Source organism: Hypanus sabinus, chromosome 14 (genome assembly GCF_030144855.1).
Source record: "Hypanus sabinus isolate sHypSab1 chromosome 14, sHypSab1.hap1, whole genome shotgun sequence".
Taxonomy (NCBI): domain Eukaryota; kingdom Metazoa; phylum Chordata; class Chondrichthyes; order Myliobatiformes; family Dasyatidae; genus Hypanus; species Hypanus sabinus.
In genome coordinates, this window is record NC_082719.1 from 74525965 (window position 1) to 74549616 (window position 23652).

Consider the following 23652-nt stretch of genomic DNA (forward strand, 5'->3'; position numbering starts at 1 on the left):
ATAAAATTTTGCGATGGAGAATAGAACTCTCCACCTACAACTGTGACATCCTGTACCGGCCTGGCAGACACAATGAGCCCCCTGATGCCCTATCCCAGGGAACGTGTGCCAGCGCACAGCTCGACCAGCTATACGCCCTCCATGCAGATCTTTACCACCTGGGGGTCACTCAATTTTACCATTTCATGAAAACCCGGAACCTGCTTTACTCCCTTGAGGACATCAGGACGATGACCAGGGACTGCCAAGTCTGCACTGAGTGTAAACCGCACTTCTACCGTCCTGAAAAGGCACAACTTTTCAAGGCCACCCGCCCCTTTGAGCAACTGAGTGTTGACTTTAAGGGCCCCCTTCCCTCCACCAACCGCAATGTCTACTTTCTCAACATTATGGACGAGTACTTTTGGTTCCTCTTTGCCATCCCTTGCCCCGACACCACTGCCACGTCCGTCATAAAAGCCCTGCGTCAGCTCTTCACTCTCTTCGGATATTCCTGCTATATCCACAGTGATAGAGGGTCCTCCTTTATGAGCGATGAGCTGCGCCAGTACCTGCTGGCTAGGGGCATTGCTACTAGTTGGACCACGAGTTATAATCCCCAGGGAAATGGACAGGTGGAGAGGGAGAATGCCACAGTGTGGAAGGCCACATTTCTAGCCCTTAAGTCAAAAGGGTTGCTGGTATCTCGATGGCAGGGGGTCCTCCCCGAGGCACTCCACTCTATCCGCTCCCTTTTATGTACGTCCACCAATGCCACCCCTCACGAGCGCCTCTTTTCTTTTCCCAGGAAGTCTGCCACTGGGACTACCCTACCGGCTTGGCTGACATCCCCAGGGCCAGTGCTGCTCCGGAAACATGCGAGGAGAAATAAATACTCCCCGCTGGTTGAGAGGGATCACCTACTTCATGCGAACCCCCAGTATGCCTACGTGGTCTTACCTGATGGGCGGGAGGACACGGTCTCCGTCCGCGACCTGGCGCCCGCAGGAGCAGCAGACCACTACCCCGAACACTCCATGGTAACTATGAACCCTGTACCCACCGAAGTGTATACCCACCTGACACCGCGCACACCAAACCCTACACAAACTCCTCACAACACTCCCATACCGGGCACCTCGCACACGCATGAGGGATCACTGACGCCTAATGGGCTGACACCTCAAGTCAGGCTGGAACCAGCACAACCACCGTCTCCGGTGCAATCACAGCTGGTGCTACGTAGACCGCAGTGACCGATTCGACCACCTGACAGACTTAATCTGTAAATATACTTGTAAGAAACTTCGCCCCATGGGGACTCTCTTTTAAAACAAAGGGAGGGGGGTGAATGTGGTGAACTACATATACCTGTCTGGACATGCCCCCTGCTGACTGCTCCTGTGGCTCCTCCCACAGACCCCTGTATAAAGGCGATTGGAGGCACTGCTCCTCCCTCAGTCTCCAGGATGTTGTGTGGTGGGCTCTTGCTGCTGACGCTGCTTTCTTCCAGCCATTAAAAGCCTATCTCAACTCATGTCTCCAAGAGTTATTCGTGGTGCATCAATTTCCTTCCCTGAGAAATTACCTCAGGTTACCCATAGCCCTCTATTTTTCTGAGCCCCATATACCTGTCCGGGAGTCTCCTAAAAGACCCTATTGTATCTGCCTCCACCACCGTTACCAGCAGCCCATTCCATGCACTCACCACTCTCTGCATTAAAAAAAAACTTACCCCTGATATCTCCTCTGTACCTACTCCCCAGCACCTTAAACCTGTGCCCTCTCGTGTTAGCCATTACCGCCCTGGGAAAAAGCCTCTGACTATCCACAGGATCGATGCCTCTCATCATCTTATACACCTCTGTCAGGTCACCTCTCATCCTCTGTCGCTCAAAGGAAAAAGGCCTGAGTTCACTCAACCTATTCTCATAAGGCATGCTCCCCAATCCAGGCACGTCATGAGGCATCTGCCAGTCTCGCGAGACCATGGATGTGTGCCTGGAAAATCTTGCTTAGTCTGTGTTGGTGGAGCAGTGTCTGTTGTGGCTGTAGAGGCCCACAGGGGGTGTGACAGTCTCGGCTGCAGCGACTGCATTTGAAGGCGGTGTCCTCCGGTGTCAGTGCTGTTTGTTCGGCGAGTGCGCTTTTCTTCAACAGCAAGCCTCAGCTTCTCTTCTCCTCTTTTTAGACCTCTGCGTAGTTCCAGCCTCCAGAGAGAGCGATCGCTTGCAATGTCCTGCCACCTCTCGACGTTCATGTTCAGCGACTTCATGTCTCACTTGCAGACATCTTTGAAGTGAAGATGGGGCCGCCCTTGTGCTCTCTTGCCAGAGGCCAGTTCCCCGTACAGCAGGTCTTTCGGGATCCTCCTGTCTGACATGCAGTGTACGTGGCCCAGCCAGCGGAGATGGCGTTGTTGAAGCAGGGTGAAGAGGCTGGGTATCTGGGCGCGGGCCAGGACCTCATTGTTGGTGACTCGGTCAGTCCATTTGATGTCCAGGATGTGTCTCAGACTGCAAAGGTGGAAGGTGTTGAGACACCGCTCTTGTCTGGAGTAGAGGCTCCAGGTCTCGCTGTAAATCAGTGTGCTGAGGACGCAGGCCCTGTAGACTGCAACCTTGGTGTGTGTTGTCAGCTTTCTGTTCTCCCAGACTCTCTTTGTCAGCCTGGTGAATGTTGAGGCTGCTCGTCCGATCCGTCAGTTGATCTCGGGGTCTAGAGAGAGATTGTCTGTGATGGTGGAGCCAAGGTATGTAAACTTGTGAACTACCTCCAGCTCGTAGCTGTTGATTGTATTGGCAGGGGGGGTGCCCAACACCTTGGCCCAACACGTTGGTCTTCTTCAGACTGATGGTCAAGCTGAAGTCCTGACAGGCTCTTGAGAAGCTGTCCATGAGGCGTTGCAGTTGCTCTTCAGAGTGTGTTGCTGATGCCACATCATCTACAAACAACATGTCCTTGATGAGTACTTCGTGAACCTTGGCTTTCGCCCTCAGCCGGGACAGACTAACAGCCTGAATCCAGGCAACATCCTTGTAAATCTCCTGTGCACCATTTCTATGGCTTCCATATCCTTCCTGTAGTGAGGTGACCAGAACTGAGCACAGTACTCCAAGTGGGGTCTGACCAGGGTCCCATATAGCTGCAACATTACCTCTGGGCTCCTAAATTCAATTCCACGATTGATGAAGGCCAATGCACTGTATGCCTTCTTAACCACAGAGTCAACCTGCTCAGCAGCTTTGAGTGTCCTATGGACTCATACCCCAAGATCCCTCTGTTCCTCCACACTGCCAAGAGGCTTAACATTAATAGTATATTCTGTCATCACATTTGACCGACCAAAATTAACCACGTCGCACTTATCTGGGTTGAACTCCATCTGCCACTTCTCAGCCCAGTTTTGCATCCTATCGATGTCCCGTCCCGCTGTAACCTCTGACAGCCCTCCACACTATCCACAACACCTCCAACCTTTGTGTCATCAGAAAATTTACTAACCCATCCCTGCATTTCCTCATCCAGGTTATTTATAAAAAAATCATGAAGAGTAGGGGTCCCAGAACAGATCCCTGAGGCACATCACTGATCACTGACCTCCATGCAGAATATGACTGGTCTGCAACCACTCTTTGCCTTCTGTGGGCAAGTCAATTCTGGATCCACAAAGCAATGTCCCCTTGGATCCCATATCTCCTTACTTTCTCAATAAGCCTTGCATGGGGTACCTTATCAAATGCCTTGCTGAAATCCATAAACACTACATCTACGGCTCTACCTTCATCAATGTGTTTAGTCACATCCTCAAAAAATTCAATCAGGCTCGTAAGGCAGGACTTGCCTTTTACAAAGCCATGCTGACTATTCCTAATCATATTATGTCTCATTGGATATTCATAAATCCTGCCTCTCAGGATCTTCTTCATCAACCATCATGAAGAAATCTAAGTTTTCAATTTGCGGACTTGGATCAAGGAATCATTTATGTAATTGAGCAGAGATTTCAGTATCAATCAGCCATATGCCTGTTGCTCCTTTGTGGGTGGTAGTGATTGGTGTGAGAGGAAGATCACACAATCAGCAATGGGTCAATGACTTTGCATGATTTTTAGAAGAGCTTCTCCTTCAAGGTGTCAATATTAACCATGCTGACAAATTTTTCAAAGAAATCCACAGACTTTATTTGTCACATACAATGAAGTGTGTGGTTTGCATAGAGCAGGGGTTCCCAATCTGGAGTCCGTGGACCCCTTGGTTAGTGGTAGGTGTCCATGGCATGAAGAAGTTTGGGAGCCACTGGCATAGAAAATGTGCTGGGGGCTCTCCACAAATGTTGCTATGCTTCTATCACAAACATACCATGCCCATAACCAACTAACCCTAGTTTGTATGTCCTTGGATGTGGAAGGAAACCCACATGGGGAGAATGTACAAACTCCTTACAGACAGTGCAGGAAATGGAGCCCCAATCTTGCCTCTGGCTCTGTGAGGCATTAAATGAAAAGATTAGCTATGTCACATGTAACATTGAAACATACAGTGAAATGCGCCATGTTACGAGGTTTACGCTGCGCAGCCCACAAGTATCGCCAGGCTTCTGGCACAAAAATGGCATGCCCGCAGCTCACTAACCCTCCCTGTGCGTCTTTGGAATGTGTGAGGAATCTGGAACACCCGGAGGAAATCCACTACTGAGCAGTCAGCTGAAAGATGAAGCTGTGGCTGCTAAGTAGAGGCACCCTCCTGGCAGTAAGCCGCCTGCCTCCTCTTGCTCCTGCTACTCTCAGCCTTTGGGTGATATGTTTACCAGCTGAGTGTCCTTGCTGCTCTTGCTCCAGCAGTGGCTGCTGTGTGCGATTTGCTAGACTGTGCACCATACAGCTTGTGTTGAAGTCCTACATCTATTTGGCATGTACTCCAGGTCCCCCAGGATTGAAGCACAGCTTCAGGAGATGAATGGTATTTTCCAGTATCACCCAGCATGTGGACTGCTCTTGACCCACAGATGTATCACTTTTTGGCAGTCTCAGTTGCTGAAAATGTCTAGCAACGCATTCTCCATCCGCAGGGTGGAGTCACGTTTGCGCTCCTAGAGCATGGCATTCATCGTGAAGGAATTCCTAATTCACAAAAAGTTGCACATTGGGAATGTGCATAAAAGGACCTGCTTATTAAGGGGAGCCTATAATGACAATGCGTGCAGTCTGTGGGTGCACTTTGTGGAAATCTAACAGAACGTAAATGTTTGTCTCTGAGCTGTGACCCAGTCTCTCGCTGAAATAATTTCTTTGCAGTAGAGTACCTGGGTGACCTCGGTGATGAGACAGAGATGTGCTAAGGCCACTTGGAAAGGTCCTGTGAAAGGAGGGTGATAGTCTCATTAACTTTGCCCTCCACATCAGATTAAGCATGAGAGTAGCGCTGCAGGATTTGACCCACAGAATGTCTCATTCCTCTATGATAACAGTATTAGAAAACCTGTGCCTGGGAATACCTTGTTCACCAAGGAAGGCCTGGTAGCATGTGGTGGTCCTAGTGGGCTCTCTGAGAGCAGACTATGTTATTTTCCTCTTACTTCCATGTAAATGACACTTCATGCCATAATCATGCCTTCAGTATTGCACTGCTACCAATGATGTAACACGGTTAGCTTAAACACACACACTGTGGACCTTTTATTGGCCTGCTGTGAACTTTGAAGCTGCTCAGACTAATGTCCATCAGTGTATGATGAGCAAAGCAATAAGCTGATGCATAACGTTCTTAGTAGCATTGAGTTTGTCCATCAGAATCACTGGCATATGCTGTGAAATTACACGAGGAAATCTGCAGATGCTGGATGCTGCGGATGCTGTGAAATTAGTTATTTTGTGGAACTGGTATCTTAGAATAAGTAAAATGATTATAAGTTGCAATTAGAGTTTGCAATTTAACAAATAGTGCAAAAGTAACCAAATATACAGTGCTAATGGTTTGGGCGCCACGATAGCGTAGCAGTTAGTGAGGTGTTCCGAAGTCTGGAGTTCAGTACTAGCACTGTCTGTGAGGAGCTTGTGCGTTCTCCTCGTGAACTCTGTGGGTTTCCCACAGGTGCTCCGGTTTGCTCCCACATTCCGAAGGCATGCCGGTTAGTAGGTGAATTGGTCATTGTAAATTGTCCTGTGATTAGGCTCGTGTTAAATGCTGAGCAGCGTGGCTCACTGGGCTGGATGGACCTGTTCTGTGCCATATCTCTAAATAAAAACTAACTTTTAGAAAATGAAAACAGAAGTTGAGGTCATATTCAGAAATCTGATAGTGGAGGGGAAGAAGCTGTTCCTAAAACATTGGGTGTGTGTCATCAGGCTCCTGTACTTTGAGTCTGATGGTAGCAGTGAGAAGAGGGCATGTTATTGTGTGGTGTTTTGAGTTGTCATTATGTCAATATGAACAAACGGCACATGAACTATTGATATTATTAGGAGGCACTGAAGCCTGGATTATGCACATGAGTGCCTTGTCTAATTTTGCAGTTGATATGCTTTCAGCTGGAAATAATTGTTAATACGATCTAATCTGGGGGAATAAAATAAACCTTTCACAGTCAGTGGCTAAAAATCAGGTGGTATACAATCCAATTTCTGGCAAAGTATTTATAAAAGCACCCTGTTTCAAGACACAATGTTTTTGAATTAACTGCCAAGAGTTTTTTATCCAACAACATATAATCTCACTGAGATGAAAAATTGCATTTCTGATTGCTGTCACTCAGAGTTGTAAGCAATATTTTATATGGGGAGCTGAATATGGTCTATCAATATTATTGGAATGATCGGGTTTCAGTTTTGGGGGTCTTCTGGAAGGAGAATAATATTATAATGTGCTTTATTTTCCAATAAAAATAACTGGTAACATATGGATTGGATTTCTTTTGGTTTGTCTAATTGTGGAATTTGATGTCTGTTTTGATCCATGCCTCATTTATTAGTTGGCTTAATGGTGATAATAATTGTATTTGTATGAGGTTCTTTGCTCAAACTTGATCATGCTTACCAATACAATAGTTTCACAAAATAAAACCAACTTAAGACTGGGTTAAAAGGAATCCAATGTAGACAGAATTGCAAAACCATGTACTTTATTCCTCAAGACTTCAGCAGTTTTTTGTGGACTAAGTGGAAAATTGTAGTATCTTTTCCACTTGTTCACCATTAAAACATTCTTTAATCTGCTTGCATATCTATTCTCAATGTTCTGTTTGCTTCTGTGGATATGTAGAATAAACAGTGAACTTTGAGTTATACTCATGCAGGCTCAGTGAATGGGTCCTCCATTATGTCCCCTCTAAGTGAGGCTGTGATATTGTCCCTGATTAATACCACAGCTCTCCTTCACCTTCACCTTTTACCTCCTCTATCTTTTTTTCCTTTTCTCAACCACATCTCTGTTATGGCTACATCATTAATGTATGCTCAAGGTTCATCACCCTTACCCATAATGCTCCTAGCATTAAAATAGCACACTTCAACCCGTCTGTCCCATTGTGTCTATTGTCTTTTTCCTGCCTGCTCTTTCTGATCATGACATCTACTTTCATCTCATCCCTCCACTTTATGACAAGCTAGTTTAAACCCTCCTGAGTAGCACTAATGAACCTCTTGGCCGAGATAATGGTTCCCCTCCATTTAAGGTGCAATCCGTCCCACTGGCGCAGGTCGCCCCTGACCCAGAACAGGTTTCAGTGATGCAAGAACCGGAAACCCTACCCCATGCACCATTTCTTCAGCCACTTACTCATCTGCTTTACCGTTCTGTTTCTGCTCTGACAAGCATGTAGCACTAGGAATAATCCAAAGATTACTACCTTCTGAGATCCTGCTTTTCAGCCTCTTTTCAAGCTCGTAATGCTCACAGTGCAGGATCTCTTACTCCTTTCCCAGAAAAATTGTGCAGTAATCTCAGGCTAAAAATAGCAAATCTCAGGCCCCCATTTATTGAAAATTTCAAGATGTTGCACTTAAAAAGATTGCAATAGGACACGACAGTCGGTGTATTTTATATAATAAAATCATGAGTTGGGTTTGAACATGAAAATGTTTGGGCAAATAAACGGGAGCAGTTGATGCCTTGTGCCTGTATTTTCAAAAGCTAGCACAGAACAGTTGTCAGATTAAATAAGTGCCAGTGGATTAGAGGTTAAAATTAATATGGATAGAAATTTGCTTAAAGGACAAAAAAACAGTAGAAATTAATGGGATTTTTTTAGGTTTGAGATGGTAATTAGCTTTGTGTCATGGGGATAAATATTGAGCCGTCAGCTGTTCGCAATTTACATTAATAATTTGGTTGAGAGGACAATGTAGTGTTATTAAGTTTGCTGACCATACAAAGCTGAGTTTAAAAGATAGGAAGTAGATGCAACCATATGTAACCTGGCCCCTCCAGCTTCCTCTGCCATTCATCAACGTGAATGGGTATCTTCTGCTGAAATGCCATCTCCCTGCACTATTCCGTATCATTGGATTCCGTTTACATCGAGAGATCTATAGGTTTTTCTTTAATGAGTTCATTGGCCAATCATCCACAGCCTTCTGGAATAGAGAATTCTGGATGAAGAGATTTTTCTTCCTCTCAGTCTACACCTTACTGTGAGGCAGTGATCACTGCTTTTACCCTCCTTTAGTAGAGGAAGCATCTTTCTTTCATTTCAGCTTGGTTAGACCTGTGAGAAGTTTGTACATTTTAATATGATCTCTCCTTATTTTCCCAAACTTTACTGAATGCCACCCTATTCCATTCAATGTTTCTTCAAATGGCAAGATCCTGGAGTAGTCGAGTGAATCAACGTTGCACTCCCTCTCGGGCAAGTGTAGCATATCTTAGGCAGGGAGATCAAAATTAATCAAACACTTCTGGTGCTGTGATCAGAACTTTTGTGGTCTATGTTAGTGATTTAAGCCTGGACCACTATTTCCAAATTTGCTAAATACAATAATCCTGTGAATCAGAAATAGGATTGTGTTAAATTGCAGCAAGATATAAGCAGATGAGCAGAATTGGTAAATGAGGGTTAATGTGGAAAAATGTGAGAAAAATACATTTTGATTGGAAGAAGAGGAGAGACAAAGTGGAATGAAGGACATCCCTCAACCGAGGTGTGGATGCAGAGAGACTGGAGGTATGTGTGTACAATTATTGATAGAGGCTAGAGAGGTTGAGAAAGAGCATGTACAATTTTGGCTATTATTAATCGAGACATACAGTCTAAAGCTGGGGAAGTTATGGCAAACTTTTAAAAAAAGACTGGTCTGGCCACATCTGGAATATTGTATTCAATTCCTTTTGCCACATCATAGGAAGGATATGATGGCTTTAGAGATGTTGCAGGGGAAGTGTATGAGAATGATTGCCAGGACGTGGGGCTACTGTTATGAGGCTAGATCAAAGAGGCTGGAGCTGCTTTCTCAAGAGGAGGCTAAATGGAGATTTGACTGAAGTGTTTGAAATAATGAGGGGCCTGGAAAGTTGTAGATAATGGAAGGCTGTTCTGTTTGATGAAGATGTTGAGATGATAGGCGTTACATAAAAGGCAAGAGAATTTAGAGTGAAATGAGGGAAAGCTTGCAAAGCATGTGGTTGGAATCAGACATGCATAGCCTACAGATTTCCACTGAGTTAGTCAATTTCTGAAGTGAGTTAAGATTACAAAGGAGGTATTAGGTGTGGGCAGAATAAATCTGACATTTATCTATAGAGACCACTTACAGTAGCCAGTTAATCTATCAACTTGTACATCTTTGAGATGTGGTTGGAAACTAGAGCACCCTGAAGAAACCCAAGCAGTTATGGGGTGAATGTGCAAATTCCACACTGGAAAATGGTTTGCCCAAACTGAGGCAACATCTAAAGTAAGTTGGACAGTTAATTAACTGTTTATTTGGAGCTAGGTATTATTTAGCATTCATTACAAATACTTCTCTATAATATTTTAAAATTAGCAGTTGGTTTATTGTTGTCTTTATTTTGGTTCTATTACAGTATTGGCAATAGATTGAAATCACTGTACGTCACTTAACTGTTATAATGCTAGCAGGCCAATTATAGACACCATTATGCTACGGTAATCAGGGTTGCCGCTGGAGACTTTTATAACTCCTATTTTGTCATTGAGTTTATCCCTCAAAACGTGCAGCAGCTATGAGTGAAATACAGTTACAGGTTAACGATTGTGTTGTCAAGAAAATATTTTCCGAATGTTTAAAAATAAAAAGCTTGCATAGAAGCAGCAATCTATCAGGCTGCATCCTTGGAAAATGAGTACAAGTTATTTGACATTTGCGATAGCAGTCTGATTCATAGCTTGCATAGTGGATCTTATCAGAAGCCTGTTGACGGTGTGATTTCATTGCAGCTTCTCTTACACTGACACTTTTCTCTTTCACCCTTAACCTTGCTGTGGTGCTGCTGATGGTGAATGAACGTGCTTCATTAAAATACGACCATAGCTCTGGAAAGACCTTCTTATTTATTTCCAGTTTTAGAAATTAGTAAATTTCCTCAATAAACCAGCTGTCACATTTCTGCTGATTATCCCTTTAATAGTGAGGCTGTTGTTGTTCTTTTGAACCTCCATTTTCTCCTAACATACTATTTATATTAAAAAATAGTGTTTTGTGGCTGCACTTGAGAAGTTGAATTAAACTCCTCTCAGCAAAGTAGCCATGAATTAAAACAATCATTGTAATTGGATGTGGAGAATAAAATGGGTTTAGTGTAGGGTAAGAGTAAATGGGAGACTTATGGGGGCAAATGGTCTCTTTCTGTTCTCTATCGGTCTATGTTTCTCTGACTCTGACTATCATATTGGAAATTGGATTGAAGCGTTAGCTGAATGCTAAGTATGAAATTTATTTCGGTTAAGGTTTCAAATAATTTCTTTAGTACTTCAACATAGAGTATTCTATATGCCTTTACAAATTAATTTTCAATTATATAAGCTTAATTGCAATGGGTGTTAATCATTCTGAATGTTGAGGATGAATTCACAGAGCTTATTATATTACAGCATCAGTTTTCATCTGTCTTCAAAGGTGATTGGTTTTGACATTGGAAAGTATCAAAACATTTGTTTGAAATGGAGGTTTTACATGTTGATAATACGTTTGTAGATTCGAGAAATACTTAAGCAGTATTCCTATTTCTTCAAGCTTTAAGTGCATTTATATTCCAATGGCGTTTAAATTATAACCATGTAGATGTATAATGTATTTTGATAAACAAGTAAACAAAACACAATAATTTCATGCACCATTATAAAGGAATCTTAAGTTATTATTTCATAGTATAATTTTGAGATTTCAGTGCACATTGATTGAATGCAGTACTTTAGGAGAAACCGAATAAAAGAAAGAAGCTGAAATAACGTTAGTCATCACAACCTAATATTTTATGGAAAATATTGGATGTTTATTGGAGTGTAGCTGCAGTTTGATATGAATCAATAAAATGCCAAAGCAATTCTACTTCTGTCATGTCAGTAAAATTTGAAAATTAAGCTTGACTAGTCTGGCATCATTATATGACCCACATGCTACTGTCGGTGTTGCTCTTCCCAGTACGTAAATATTGAGATTTCAGGAGGATAAATTTATTTTATTATTTGTTAGCTATTAATGCCAATGAATAGCAACCTTCTATAATGTACCAACTGGATACCAAGTTTTAGTTCACTGGGTGTTAGGGTGGTATAGAAACATAATTTTTCAAAGTCTCCTCTGGTAAAAACAACAGCAGTTTTTTGTTTCATCATAGTGAAAGTATGTGTAGTTTCTAAATGCAAACCAACAGTCTTCATTATTGGCCTGAAAGGTTTTCCCTGATATTGGATCAGGTGCTTTCAGAAAACAAAAACTGCTTGACTACTGCACACAAGTGGTTTCGTTATTTATTGAGAAGCACTGCTGTAAATAGATCAGGTTACTTTGTCTTCCGGCTCATACAGAAAATCCCAGCATTGTGGCCAATGTAGTTGCCTTTGAGGATGCAATTGGTAGAGCAGATAGAAGCAAACTTTGAAGTTCTGGTGTATTTGGATAAAAGTTGTTTGACAAGGTGCCATGGACATTTTGAGAAGGTATCATTTTGGAATTTTATAATTTGCTGGTATCTTGCTGATCTGAAAATTCACAATACAATTTGAAAACTTGGGAGGAAAATTTGCAGCTTAAAATTTAGAACGAAGAGTGGAAAACAGCTTGTACCAATGCTCATACTAAGTCAATAAACACTCGCCTTAAGTTGATACAGTACAAACGGTTAATGTTGACGTATATCACACCAGTGGAATTAAACCAATACAACAAAAACATATCAGACATATGTACAAAATGTACAGAAGCTAGAGGTACAATGTTTCTTTGTATGTGGCAATGTAGAGAGACTGGAGCATTCTGGGAAGAGGTAGGAGCTATAATCGAGAAAATTATTTCAAAACAAGTTTCACTGGACCCTAAACTCTTTCTGTTGGGTTTGTACCTAGAGAAACATAATTACAGTAAAAATGAACAAGCATTTATAGATCTCAGCTTACTTCATGCTAAAAAATGTATTGCACAATTATGGAGAAGTACTCATAGACCAAGCCCTACTCAGAGGATAAGGCAGATGTTATCAAGTCTCCCATCAGAAAGGATAACCTATATATTAAGGTCTAAACAGCAGATATTTGAGAATATATGGAGACCCTTCATTAACTATGTCAAGGATTTGGACTTAACAGAAGATTAAAAGAGTATTACCTTCTGTAGACAATGCAGCTTCCAAAATTTGTAGAAAATTTATATTATTTATTTATTGATTTTTGAACTGTATTTAAATACCTGTTAAATTTTACACATTTTCTATATATTACCACTTGTTGAAATAGGAGAAGCTTTTTTTTGTGTGTGTTGTTTGTTGTGTTAATACAGCAACTTCTGTATTTTCTGAATAATATAAGAAAGTATAGGAAGGTAAAAGCTGTATTTTGTGGTATTAAAATACAAATAAACACATTGTGGCAAAAAAGACCATGTGGTATTATATGAAATCATAAACACAAGAGATTCTGCAAATGCTGGAAATCCAGACTGATGCACCCTAGGAGACTGGAAGTGAACGATAGGCTTTTATTAACAGCGAAAAGGGAGCAGGACATGTCGAAGACTGAGGGAGGAGCAGTGCCCCAATCGCCTTTATACAGGGGTCTGTGGGAGGAGCCACAGGAGCAGTCAGCTGAGGGGCATGTCCAGACAGGTATACATGGTTTACCACACAGGCTAACACATACTAAAATGCTGGAGGAACTTAGCAGACCAGGTAGAAAAGAGTAAACAGCTGGCATTTGGGGCTCAGACCTTTATTCATCAGGACTCAAAATTTACAGATGAAGGGACTTGGCCTGAAACATCGACAGTTTATTCCTTTCCACAGATGTTGGCCGACCTGCTGTGTTCCTCTAGCATTTTGTATGTGGTATTGTGAATGGCTTATTACAGTAAGAAAAGAAATGATTCTCTTTCAGACTGGAAAGATGTACCCAGGGTCAGTTCCTCACTCTGTTATTTGTTATTTATATTAATAACTTGGATAGGATTGTAGGGAAAGGGGTTTTTGCTGCTGAGTGAAAATAGATTAAAGGAAAAATTGTGATGAGGACATTGTGATTTTGCAATGGGACATAGATTGAGGAAGAGCAGCAACGGAGCAAATCCGAAATGACAGGGTGCAGTAAGACAGATCACAAAGCACTCTAGCAGATGATTAGGACAGCTCAGCACATCATTGGGATCTAACTACTGGACCTGGAGACAATCTGCAATTCTCAATGCCTGCGGTGCACTCACAAAATCATTAAAGACCCATCCCATCCCGGACACTGTCTGTTCAATCTCATGCCATCTAGTCGGAGATACAGAAGCATCTTAGCCAAGGCAGAAAAACAGCTTTTTCCCAAGGGCTGTTGTGCAGTTGGATAATGCTACACCTCAGCTTGCCAATGGCCTTTAAGTATGATGGTCCATCAAAGTCACTTGTTGCATGTAAATATAGGATTTGTTAAAAAATTAAGTTGTACCGCATGCATCGTAAATATCTGTTTTGCATGGACTGTAGTAGCACTTCAATCTCGTTGTCTTGAGCAATGATACTAAAAGTCTATTCTATTCTGGTGCATGAAAATGCACTTTTGTAAGAGGGACCAAAATACATTATTAACCAAACTGAAATAGACTGTGTTAAGTATAGAACAGTCTTGGAGTCCCTAAGCATGAATCAAAAACAAAGGTCAGCTAGCAGGTGGAGCAAGTAGTTAAAAAGGATTTCTTATTTGTCATGTGTATATCAAAATGTGCAGTGAAATTGAATCAGCAAGCATTGTGCTGGGCTGCCTGCAAGTGTCATCACGCTTGTAGCACCAAAGTAGCATGCCAATTTCTCACTAGCCCGAATGATAGGTCTTAGGAATTTGGGAGGAGATTGGAGCACCCAGAGAAACCCACACAGTCACAGGGAGAACATAGATGCAGCGGCGGAAATTGAACCCAGATCTTACAGCTGGCACTGTAATAGCATTATGCTAACTGCTATGCTATGGTTTTAGTTAAAAGGGTATATGGCTCTTTGGCCTTTTTTGCAAAGGGATTGATGTTCAAAAATAGAGAGGTTTTTATACAATTGTATTTTTGAAGCCACACACAGAGCACTACATGCAAGTTTTGTTCTTGTACCTAAGATTAACATTACCCCTTAAATAAGGGGTTGTAAAACTTTTGATTGTGCTATTCTAGCTACTGAAAACTATTTTTAGAGTTAGCAATTTAGACAACGTTTCAGGGGAAGAAACTTCAACATTGAATGAGCAAAAATATTAGAAAGTTCTTAAAGTGAGATTTAACATTTTTAAATGTTTACCTCTATGTAGTTTCCATAAGACATAGGAGCAGAATCAGGCCATTCAGCCCATCGAGTCCGATTCATCATGGCTGATCCTGGATCCAATTCAACCCCATTTAACTGCATTCTTGTCATATCCTTTAATGCCCTGACCAATCAAGAATCTATCAACTTCTGCTTTGAATATACCTATGGACTTGGCCTCCTTCACAGTCTGTGGCAAAGCATTCCACAGATTCACCACTCTTTGGCTGAAAAAAGTATCTTATTTCTGTTCTAAAAGGTTGCCCCAATTTTGAGGCTGTGCCCCCTAGTTCTGGATTCTCTCACCAGAGGAAACATCCTCTTCACATCCACCTTATCTAGTCCTTTCAACATTTCATAGGTTTCAATGAGATCCTCACATATTCTTCTAAATTCCAATGAGTACAGGCCCAAACCTACCAAAAGCTCTTCGTATGTTAACCTTTTCATTCCGGGAATCAACCTCGTGAACCTCCTCTGGACTCTCTCCAATGATAACACATCCTTTCTGAGTTGAGGGGCTCCTTGAACTGCTGACAATGCTCCAAGTTCAGCCTGGCTAGTGCCTTATTAAGCCTCAGCATTACCTCCTTGTTCTTATATTCTATTCCCCTTGGAATAAATGCCACCATTGCACTTGCCTGTTTTAACACAGGCTCAACCTGTGAGTTAACCTTTTGGGAGTTTTCCATGAGGATTCTTAAGTCCCTTTTCACCTCTGATGTTTGAATTTTCAATCCCATTTAGATAATAATCTGCATTATTGTTTCTTTAACCAAAATACATTATCATACATTTCCTAACACTGTATTCCATCTGCCACATTTTTACCCATTCTTCCAATTTGTCTGTCCTGCTGCAATCACATTGTTTCCTCAGCACTACCTACTCCTCCACCTATCTTCATATCATCCACAAACTTTGCCAAAAAGCCATCAATCCTATTATCTAGGTCATTGACAAACAATGTAAAAAGTCGCTGTCCCAATACTGACTCCTGAGAAACACCACTAGTCACTGGCAGCCAACCAGAAAAAGCCTCCTTTATTCCCACTGGCCATGGCCTGCCTGTTATCCATTCCTCTATCCATGCCAGTATATTTCCTGTAACACCACAGAATTTTATCTTGTTAAGCAGCCTCATGTGTAACACCTTATCAAAAGCCTTCTGGAAAAAATAAGTAAATAATATCCACTGCCTCTCCTTTGTCCACCTTGCTTATTACTTCCTTGAAGAATTCTAACAGATTTGTCAAGAAAGATTTTCTTTTATAGAAATTATGCTGACTTTGATTTATTTTATCATTAGTCTCCAAGTACCCAGAAATCTCATCCTTAATAATAGACTCCAACACTTTCCCAACCACTGAAGTTGGGCTAACTGGCCTATAATTTCCTCTCTTTTGTCTTCTTCCCTCCTTAAAGACTGGAGTGACATTTGCAATTTTCCAGACCCTCAAGATCATGCTAGAATCGAGTGATTCTTGAAAGCTCATGACCAATACATCCGTTATTTCTTCAGCAACCTTTAATACACTTCACAGCATGCTAATACACTATCCGTCAATCCAACCAATGTGTTATCAGACCGGATAGCTGAAAAACTTCAACGAAGCAGAAAGTTGTATTGTACCAGACTTGGCGTTGTAGCAGCCAGTACAAAAAGATAATGCAGTCCATAATTAATGACTGAATTGAAGCATTATGAAATAATTCACCATCTTGTAGGGTTTTGGTATTTAGTGCTCTGATAATGATATATTGAAACATTAGTGCTCCCACACAGGACTCCTTCAAATTGCCATTTCCAACATCTTTTTGTGATTGGAAACAATTTTTAATTTAAAAAAATACTTCATTAAAGAAAAAAATCCCGCTATATGGTGATGTCAGCAAAACCATTGGTTAGTCTCATGTAACCAAACAATAATAGGGATCTCCTTGAACTATTACAGTCCTTGTGATTACTGTTGTACTATTGTACTTATTGGTAAGGAATCTCAAAATAGTCAGTTTTTAACAATGAAGTAAGTGTTACACTGAGAGCAAGAGCGCTTAGGAACAGGCCCTTCAGCCCATTATGCTGATGTTGCCAATCTATTCCATTAGTCTTCATGTGTATGTCTGAATGACCCTTAAATATTACTATCATATCTGCTTTATTGCGGAATGTAGTAGATGTAGTCCTGCACATCACAATAGTGTCTACTGCTCCTCATGAAGCATAACCTTTTGGAATTTATAGCACACATATCTGGGAGCTTCAAGATTCAATCACCAACTGGTAAGTGTCAATCATCTGACCTTCTCCATCCTGTGTCACGCAGAGCAATGTGGGCTGTGAACTGAAAGTGATGTTCTCACATTTCTTTGCCGTCCAATGACTGATCTAGGACACAAAGTCAGAATATAGTGTTCTTTAAGATGACGCTTAATCTTAAATGTTCCGTTTTCATTCGAAGTTTGGAAGTACACAAGGAATGTACATTTTGGTAAGATTTAAAAAATTAGAATGGAACCATACCTTTGCTAAAGTCAACATTTTGAAGTATCAATGATGACAATACTCATGATGGAATGAATAGCTCATTATGCCCAGTGTGATTTTATTTGCCATCCTCTATTTTCCATTTTGTGTGTTGTTACAGATCCATTAGTGCTCTATTGGTCACTTTGTTCAATATATTGGAACATTTGTTTCCATCGAGATGTCTGAAAATGTGTGAGCTGAATCCACAAAACTGAAGAAGATTTCATTGTGTGTAGTGCTCTAATAATTCAAGCTATATTTTCACTGTTGCTTTGCATGTGCAGCCATGAACAATAGACATCAATAACTGAATGGCAGTAAAGGATGTCAAAGATTGCTGCCACTGATGCTTGCACATATTTTAGCATAAATGAAAAAAGAGATACTAGATGATTTTTCTTCCCCCTACTCGCTTTGTCAGAGCCACTGATATCATTTCCAGGATAGTTATTAATTAATTGAATTTACACCAGTGAAAACTTGTGTTATTCCCTGTTCCTTTGCGCTCATTCCTGTGGTTTGTGATGCAATTGTGCACATTAGAATGTGCTGGTTGTTATTGCAGGGTAAATTAGCAACCATTTGAAATTGGCCTAAGTATTTCTGGTCACCATACAAGTCAGCACAATCTGATTGGTAGTCAGGCAGCTAATGAGACCGTTCAGTGTACAGTGGCTATGTCCACGTTAGCAGATAGAAATTTAATTTTAAAGGTGGAGCCTGTGCCAAGCATTTCCAACAGCACAAAGCAGTTGTCAAAGATAAATGTTCGTAAATCATAATTTAAGGGGAAAATCACCCTAACAAATTTTAAAGTTTTTAAAAAATTGTTTCTTGATTACATTAATGTTACTCAGTTGGAAACAAGTCATATTTGCAAAACCTAATTCAATGTTCATAAAATGGTGAAGTCTAATTTCAAGACTAATTTCTCGTTATTTTTAAAGTGTACATTTTACAATGAAGATAAATGCCCACCTCCTAAGAAGCAGCAGAATTACTTTTTGTCTTGTAATATTGTGGAAACAAATGAAAACATTGTCTATAGAATTTACTTTTAATCTGTGCTATGTGAATGTATTGTAAAAATATAACGGAAAACGTCATGTCAGGTGCGAAGGCAGCACTTTCCAGTCATTAGTTTGTAAGTCATACATATTGAAATTGTCACTGCATAGATAAACATTAACAGTGCATCTGTAGAATCTGTACTGTTGGAAAGCCAACTGAAGAGTACATATCCTTTATCAGTGATGCAATATATGATGATAACAGATTTCTAGGAGCTTGATTGATTCCTTTTCTTTTTTTGCTCTCAGAATACAGTCGATATAACATTTATATTAAAGCTCATAGACCTTATTGTAGAGAGTATATATTTGCAATATAAATCTATAAAAGTACTGAAGTATTATTTCTGTGCTACTTTTGCTTCCTGAAAAGTGATTGTTGTATCCAATTATTTGAGTGATATTTTGGAAAATTGGTAATACTGTATTTGACTTGAAGTGACAGACTAGTTCCTCTGATGGACCGTGGGTACAAATACATTATCTGATAAACTAGATTGTTTCTTCAATAACAGGACATGTGTGGTGTGTTTGTCCAAGGTAACACAGAGGCTATTTTTGACCTAATTGGTGCAAATAACAGATATGGGCCAGGCAAGTATTATGACAAATTTCCTACCCTTGTTACAGCAAAGCAGTAATTTCCAATGCACTGCTTACTTCACTGATGTGGAGGTCACTGGATCCACATATCCTTATTGTTCATCCCTAAACATAGCATGTTTGTGCACGTCTGAGTTAGTTAAAAGGCAAACTTTTGCTGTAGGGCTGGAGTACAGTTTAACTAGAACTTTATAAAGACACCAGATTTCCAAATCCAATGTGTTTCTATAACAATCAGATGGAATCATTCCCAGTACTAATATTAGCTGTTTATTCAAAAACTTATTGAATTTAAATTGCCTGGCTGCAATGGTGCAATTCATTCTCATTTCTCTAGGTTTGAGTTAGTGGTTTGAGCGAAAAAAAAAAAGCAAAAAATGCTGGAAATATTCAGCATGTCAGGTAGCATCTATATAGAGAGAAAAAGAATTAACACTTTGGCTTGATAACACCCAGAGTATTTTGATTGAAATCAAACCTTTTTTAAGTTGCAGTGAAGAGGGATCATAGTGAAGAGCATGTTTCAGGATGAAGACAGAGTTGATGACTCAAAATGTGGTTGTAGGTTGTGGCAGAAATTGCAAGTGGAAGAAATCAAATGAAAATATCAGAGAGGAAAGGAGAACAATACTGGATTTGAACTAAAAACAACAGTACTGGAAATATGAAATGATAGAAAATGCTGCAAAGTTTTGAAGTGCTGAAGTAATCTTTTTGATTACCTAGAACATATTTAATCATTGGTACAACAAAAGTAGTATAAATTTACAAAATAAATCTCATTTTCATGGTGTGTCAAGAATATGAACATTAATACCAGGACAAAACACTATCTTTCATTGGAGGGAGGGGTGGGGTGGTGTTTGGAAGTCTAATTCTCTGATTAAACAATTCAATAAGCTTATTGATATTTACAGACACAAGAAAATGAAGTGCAATATGCAGTGAATTAAACTTGGGGTAAAACCTTGTTCCTTGACATATCCCACCGCCACAGTTGTGTAAATTAAGTTTCTAAGTCCATTGATCAGAGTGGAATAAGCCATCCTACCCAGAAAAATTCCAGCTTTCATCTGTGTTTATAGTAGTAGTAGGCAGCTGTCGTTCTCAGAGGATCATAGGTTTGTGCCTCTAGTGGACTGTGTCTTCCCCAGGGCGCAAACCTAGGTAGGAAGAACTGGCTGTTGTCCATGCAGCGGGTTTCCGTTCCCCACGTCATTGATGTAGTCCAAGGGAAGGGCAAGCGCCAGTACAGCTTGGTATCAGTGTCGTTGCAGAGGTTACCAGAGTGAAATTGTGAACAACATCAAACTGCCTTAGGGACCCCAGCCTCCAGATTTCTTCCTCGGGGTTTACTCCCAAAGCCTTTCCCATGGGTGGTTATGGCCGCAAGGCAGCGGAGGTTTAAAATCTGAGTTTTCCTTCTCCTGGGTGGGCTGCTGTCCAGGGCTGATGAGCCCCACTTGCCCAAAGTAACTGGTTTTGAGACACCTGTGGTCTGCCTTTGCCCCTTCTCTTGTCAGCAGAAACAGTTCCACCGGGCCTAGTAAGCACATGTGAAGGCCAAGAGTTGGACTAGGTTGTCAGAGGCTGTTAGAGTCACATGCCATTTGGAGCACTTTATAGATAGTGGGAGCTTATCCCCACTACCACTCCTGGATATAACAAACTTAGGAACCTGTGCTACGATAATTTAAAATGTAGATCAGCAATCCATAGTTGATCTCCATTTATAAATTTGAAGGAAGGGAGGGAAAACAGTTTAATTTCCAGCCGTTCATTATGTTTTAAAAGAGGTCCTGTCAGCAGTTACGGTTTTGACTTGCCAGAGGGAAAATAACTCTTATGTTAGGCATTAGGCCAATCTTTATTAATCCATTGGAAAACACAAGTGAGTTAGCTTTTAAGGAGAATGACAGAACCTCCTTCGGTACAGTACACCCTCAGAAAAACTCTGGAATGTTAGCACAAAGAAATTTATTAATAACTGTATTCCTGAAAACATCGGTAATATTACCACTGCCTGCAGTATTTCTTTTTAAACCTGAAGCTAGAAACAAATGCACTGGCATCTTTTCATGGTGATTCATGCAGTTTAGTCCTCTGTTGCTGGTACTGAACTTAACCATATTAGAAATAATGGAACAGTTAAGGTTTCTTCTACTTACTGTTTTCTACTTCTCTCCTTTCTCTTAGGTTTTACTGGGACTTGATAATGCTGATGCTTATGGTTGGAAATCTCATAATTATTCCAGTGGGAATCACCTTCTTCACAGAATCAACATCCACCATTTGGATTATTTTTAATGTTGCATCTGATACCTTCTTCCTTTTGGACTTGATAGTCAATTTTAGAACTGGAATTGTTGTGGAGGACAATGCTGAAATCATATTGGACCCCAAGGTGATCAAGTGGAAGTACTTGAAGAGCTGGTTTATAATAGATTTTGTCTCTTCTATACCAGTGGATTATATATTTCTGATTATAGAGAAAGGATTTGATTCTGATGTTTACAAGACTGCTAGAGCACTAAGAATTGTGAGGTTTACAAAAATCCTCAGCCTCTTACGATTGTTACGGCTTTCAAGACTTATTCGATATATACACCAATGGGAGGAGGTAAAGTACTTCTTTATTTAATCTTACATCAAGGCACCATTTCTAGATCTGTTATGGAACACATTCAGTTATTTTTCTGGGTACATGTATTGTGTTGACACAAAAGGATTTTGAGATGCGAACTGGGCAGGGTACAGATGAAAAGGTGGTTGTGAATTTAACCGTCCTGGATGCTGGTGAGCAATCTTCCTTGTGAAGGTGGTCACACATCGGTCGGATTGCTGTAGAGTATCTCATTCAAATCAAACCTTAAAACATCCCTAAGAGACAATGGAGAAGTGTCTACAGCTTTGTTTGAAGCTACGCCTCTTAATATTAAATCCAATTATGCCACTGCAATGAATGGCATTTTGAGCCTGGGCCGTTGAACTGAGTACGTATAAGGTTACAACAAAAATTCTGCAGTGAAACAGTGTGTAATGGGGGAGCTGGGAGCATGGGATCTTACCACAAGATGCAGACTATTGTTTGGCAAAAGAGAGCCCTTTAGAGCGCCAAGAAAAAAAATGGTCCTGTCTGGATCAGTACTGCTTGCTTTGCACCATTTCAAAAAGGATTATATTTAATGATTAGCAGCATCATTTTTTTGTATGATTGGGTTGCATTGAGCTTACATAACGTTTTCAAAAAATCTTGATTTCATTTCAGAAAGTCCCTTGGTTAGCATTTTCAGAAGGTTTCTCAATTTCGGCTATTTTTGTCAGTTCTCAGTGGATCTGAATTTCACACTGTGCCTGAATTCAATGATAATAGAAATTAATTTGAGAGATCTTGTGCAGAGGGATGTAAAAGGAAATATAAACATCAATCTGGTTCAAGGCAGATGTTTCTGCAATGAACACATTAAACAATATGGCTAATAGTACCTGTTCTTTCTAGTTCAACTTTTCGGATGCTGTTTTTTTTTTATTGACTTGTTATTCTTTAATTGGTATGAAAGTTGCTAGTCTCTAAAGTTTACGGGTGTCAGCATCTCTGAAGATGTATCCTGAGCCCAACACATTGATGCAATTATGAAAAGTGCTCTCCAGCAGATATATTTAGTTAGGAGTTTGAGGAGAGTTGGTATGTCACCAAAGACTCGAGCAAATTTCCACTGCTGTACTACGGAGAGCATTCTGACTATTGCAACACCATCTGATATGATGGTACTCATAAAAAAAAATCAGAAAATTCTACAGAGTGTCGTAAACTCAGCCAGCTCCATCAGGGCACTAGCCTCCCCACTATTCGGGACATCTTTATAACACAATACCTCAGCGAGGTGGCATCCAACATGAAGAACCTTCACATCCAGGACGTGACTAGTTTCATTACAATCATAAATGAGGTGGTACAGGAGCCTGAAGTCGCACATTCAACATTTTAGGAGCAGCTTTTTCCCCTCTGCCATCGGGTTCGGAATGGTCCATGATGCCACAAACTATTCTCTATTTGCACTATTTACTTATTCTTTATATATAATGCTTGTAAATCACAGTAATTCCTATATATTCCTTTCTCACTGAGTCCGCTATTGGTCCAGGCTGACCATGGATATTGTGTCCTAGCTGTCTAGATATGCAAGCCAGGACAGTGAACATGGAAAGTGATCTGTTACCCATGTAGCCATCTCCTTCCCTGTGCATCTGATGAACCCAGAGGAACGGCAGAAACTTATACAGCTTGGCACCAGCAATGTCGTAGGAGATGCCAGTCACTATTGATCTCAATGTAGAATTGCCTTACATGCTCCAGCTCCGGATTTTCCCTTGGGGTTTCCTCCTGAGGCCTCCCCCGTGAGTGGGTGTAGCTGCAAGACAGTGGAAGTTTGAGATCAGAGTTTCACTTCCTCTACATGAGCTGCCAACCACAGCTGGCAAGCTTCATTTGCCAGAAATATCCGGTTTTAAGGCACCAGTAACCCACCTTTG

At 40.8% G+C, this 23652-nt stretch overlaps 1 protein-coding gene across 1 annotated transcript in view; it reads left to right on the top strand.

Moving 5' to 3' along the window:
- LOC132404879 (potassium/sodium hyperpolarization-activated cyclic nucleotide-gated channel 1-like) overlaps positions 1-23652 on the top strand; it is a 255912-nt gene that overhangs the window by 20645 nt on the left and 211615 nt on the right. The window contains exon 2 of the mRNA XM_059989441.1: positions 21316-21739. Coding sequence (XP_059845424.1) covers positions 21316-21739 — 424 coding nt within the window. The remainder of the gene's footprint in view (positions 1-21315; positions 21740-23652) is intronic.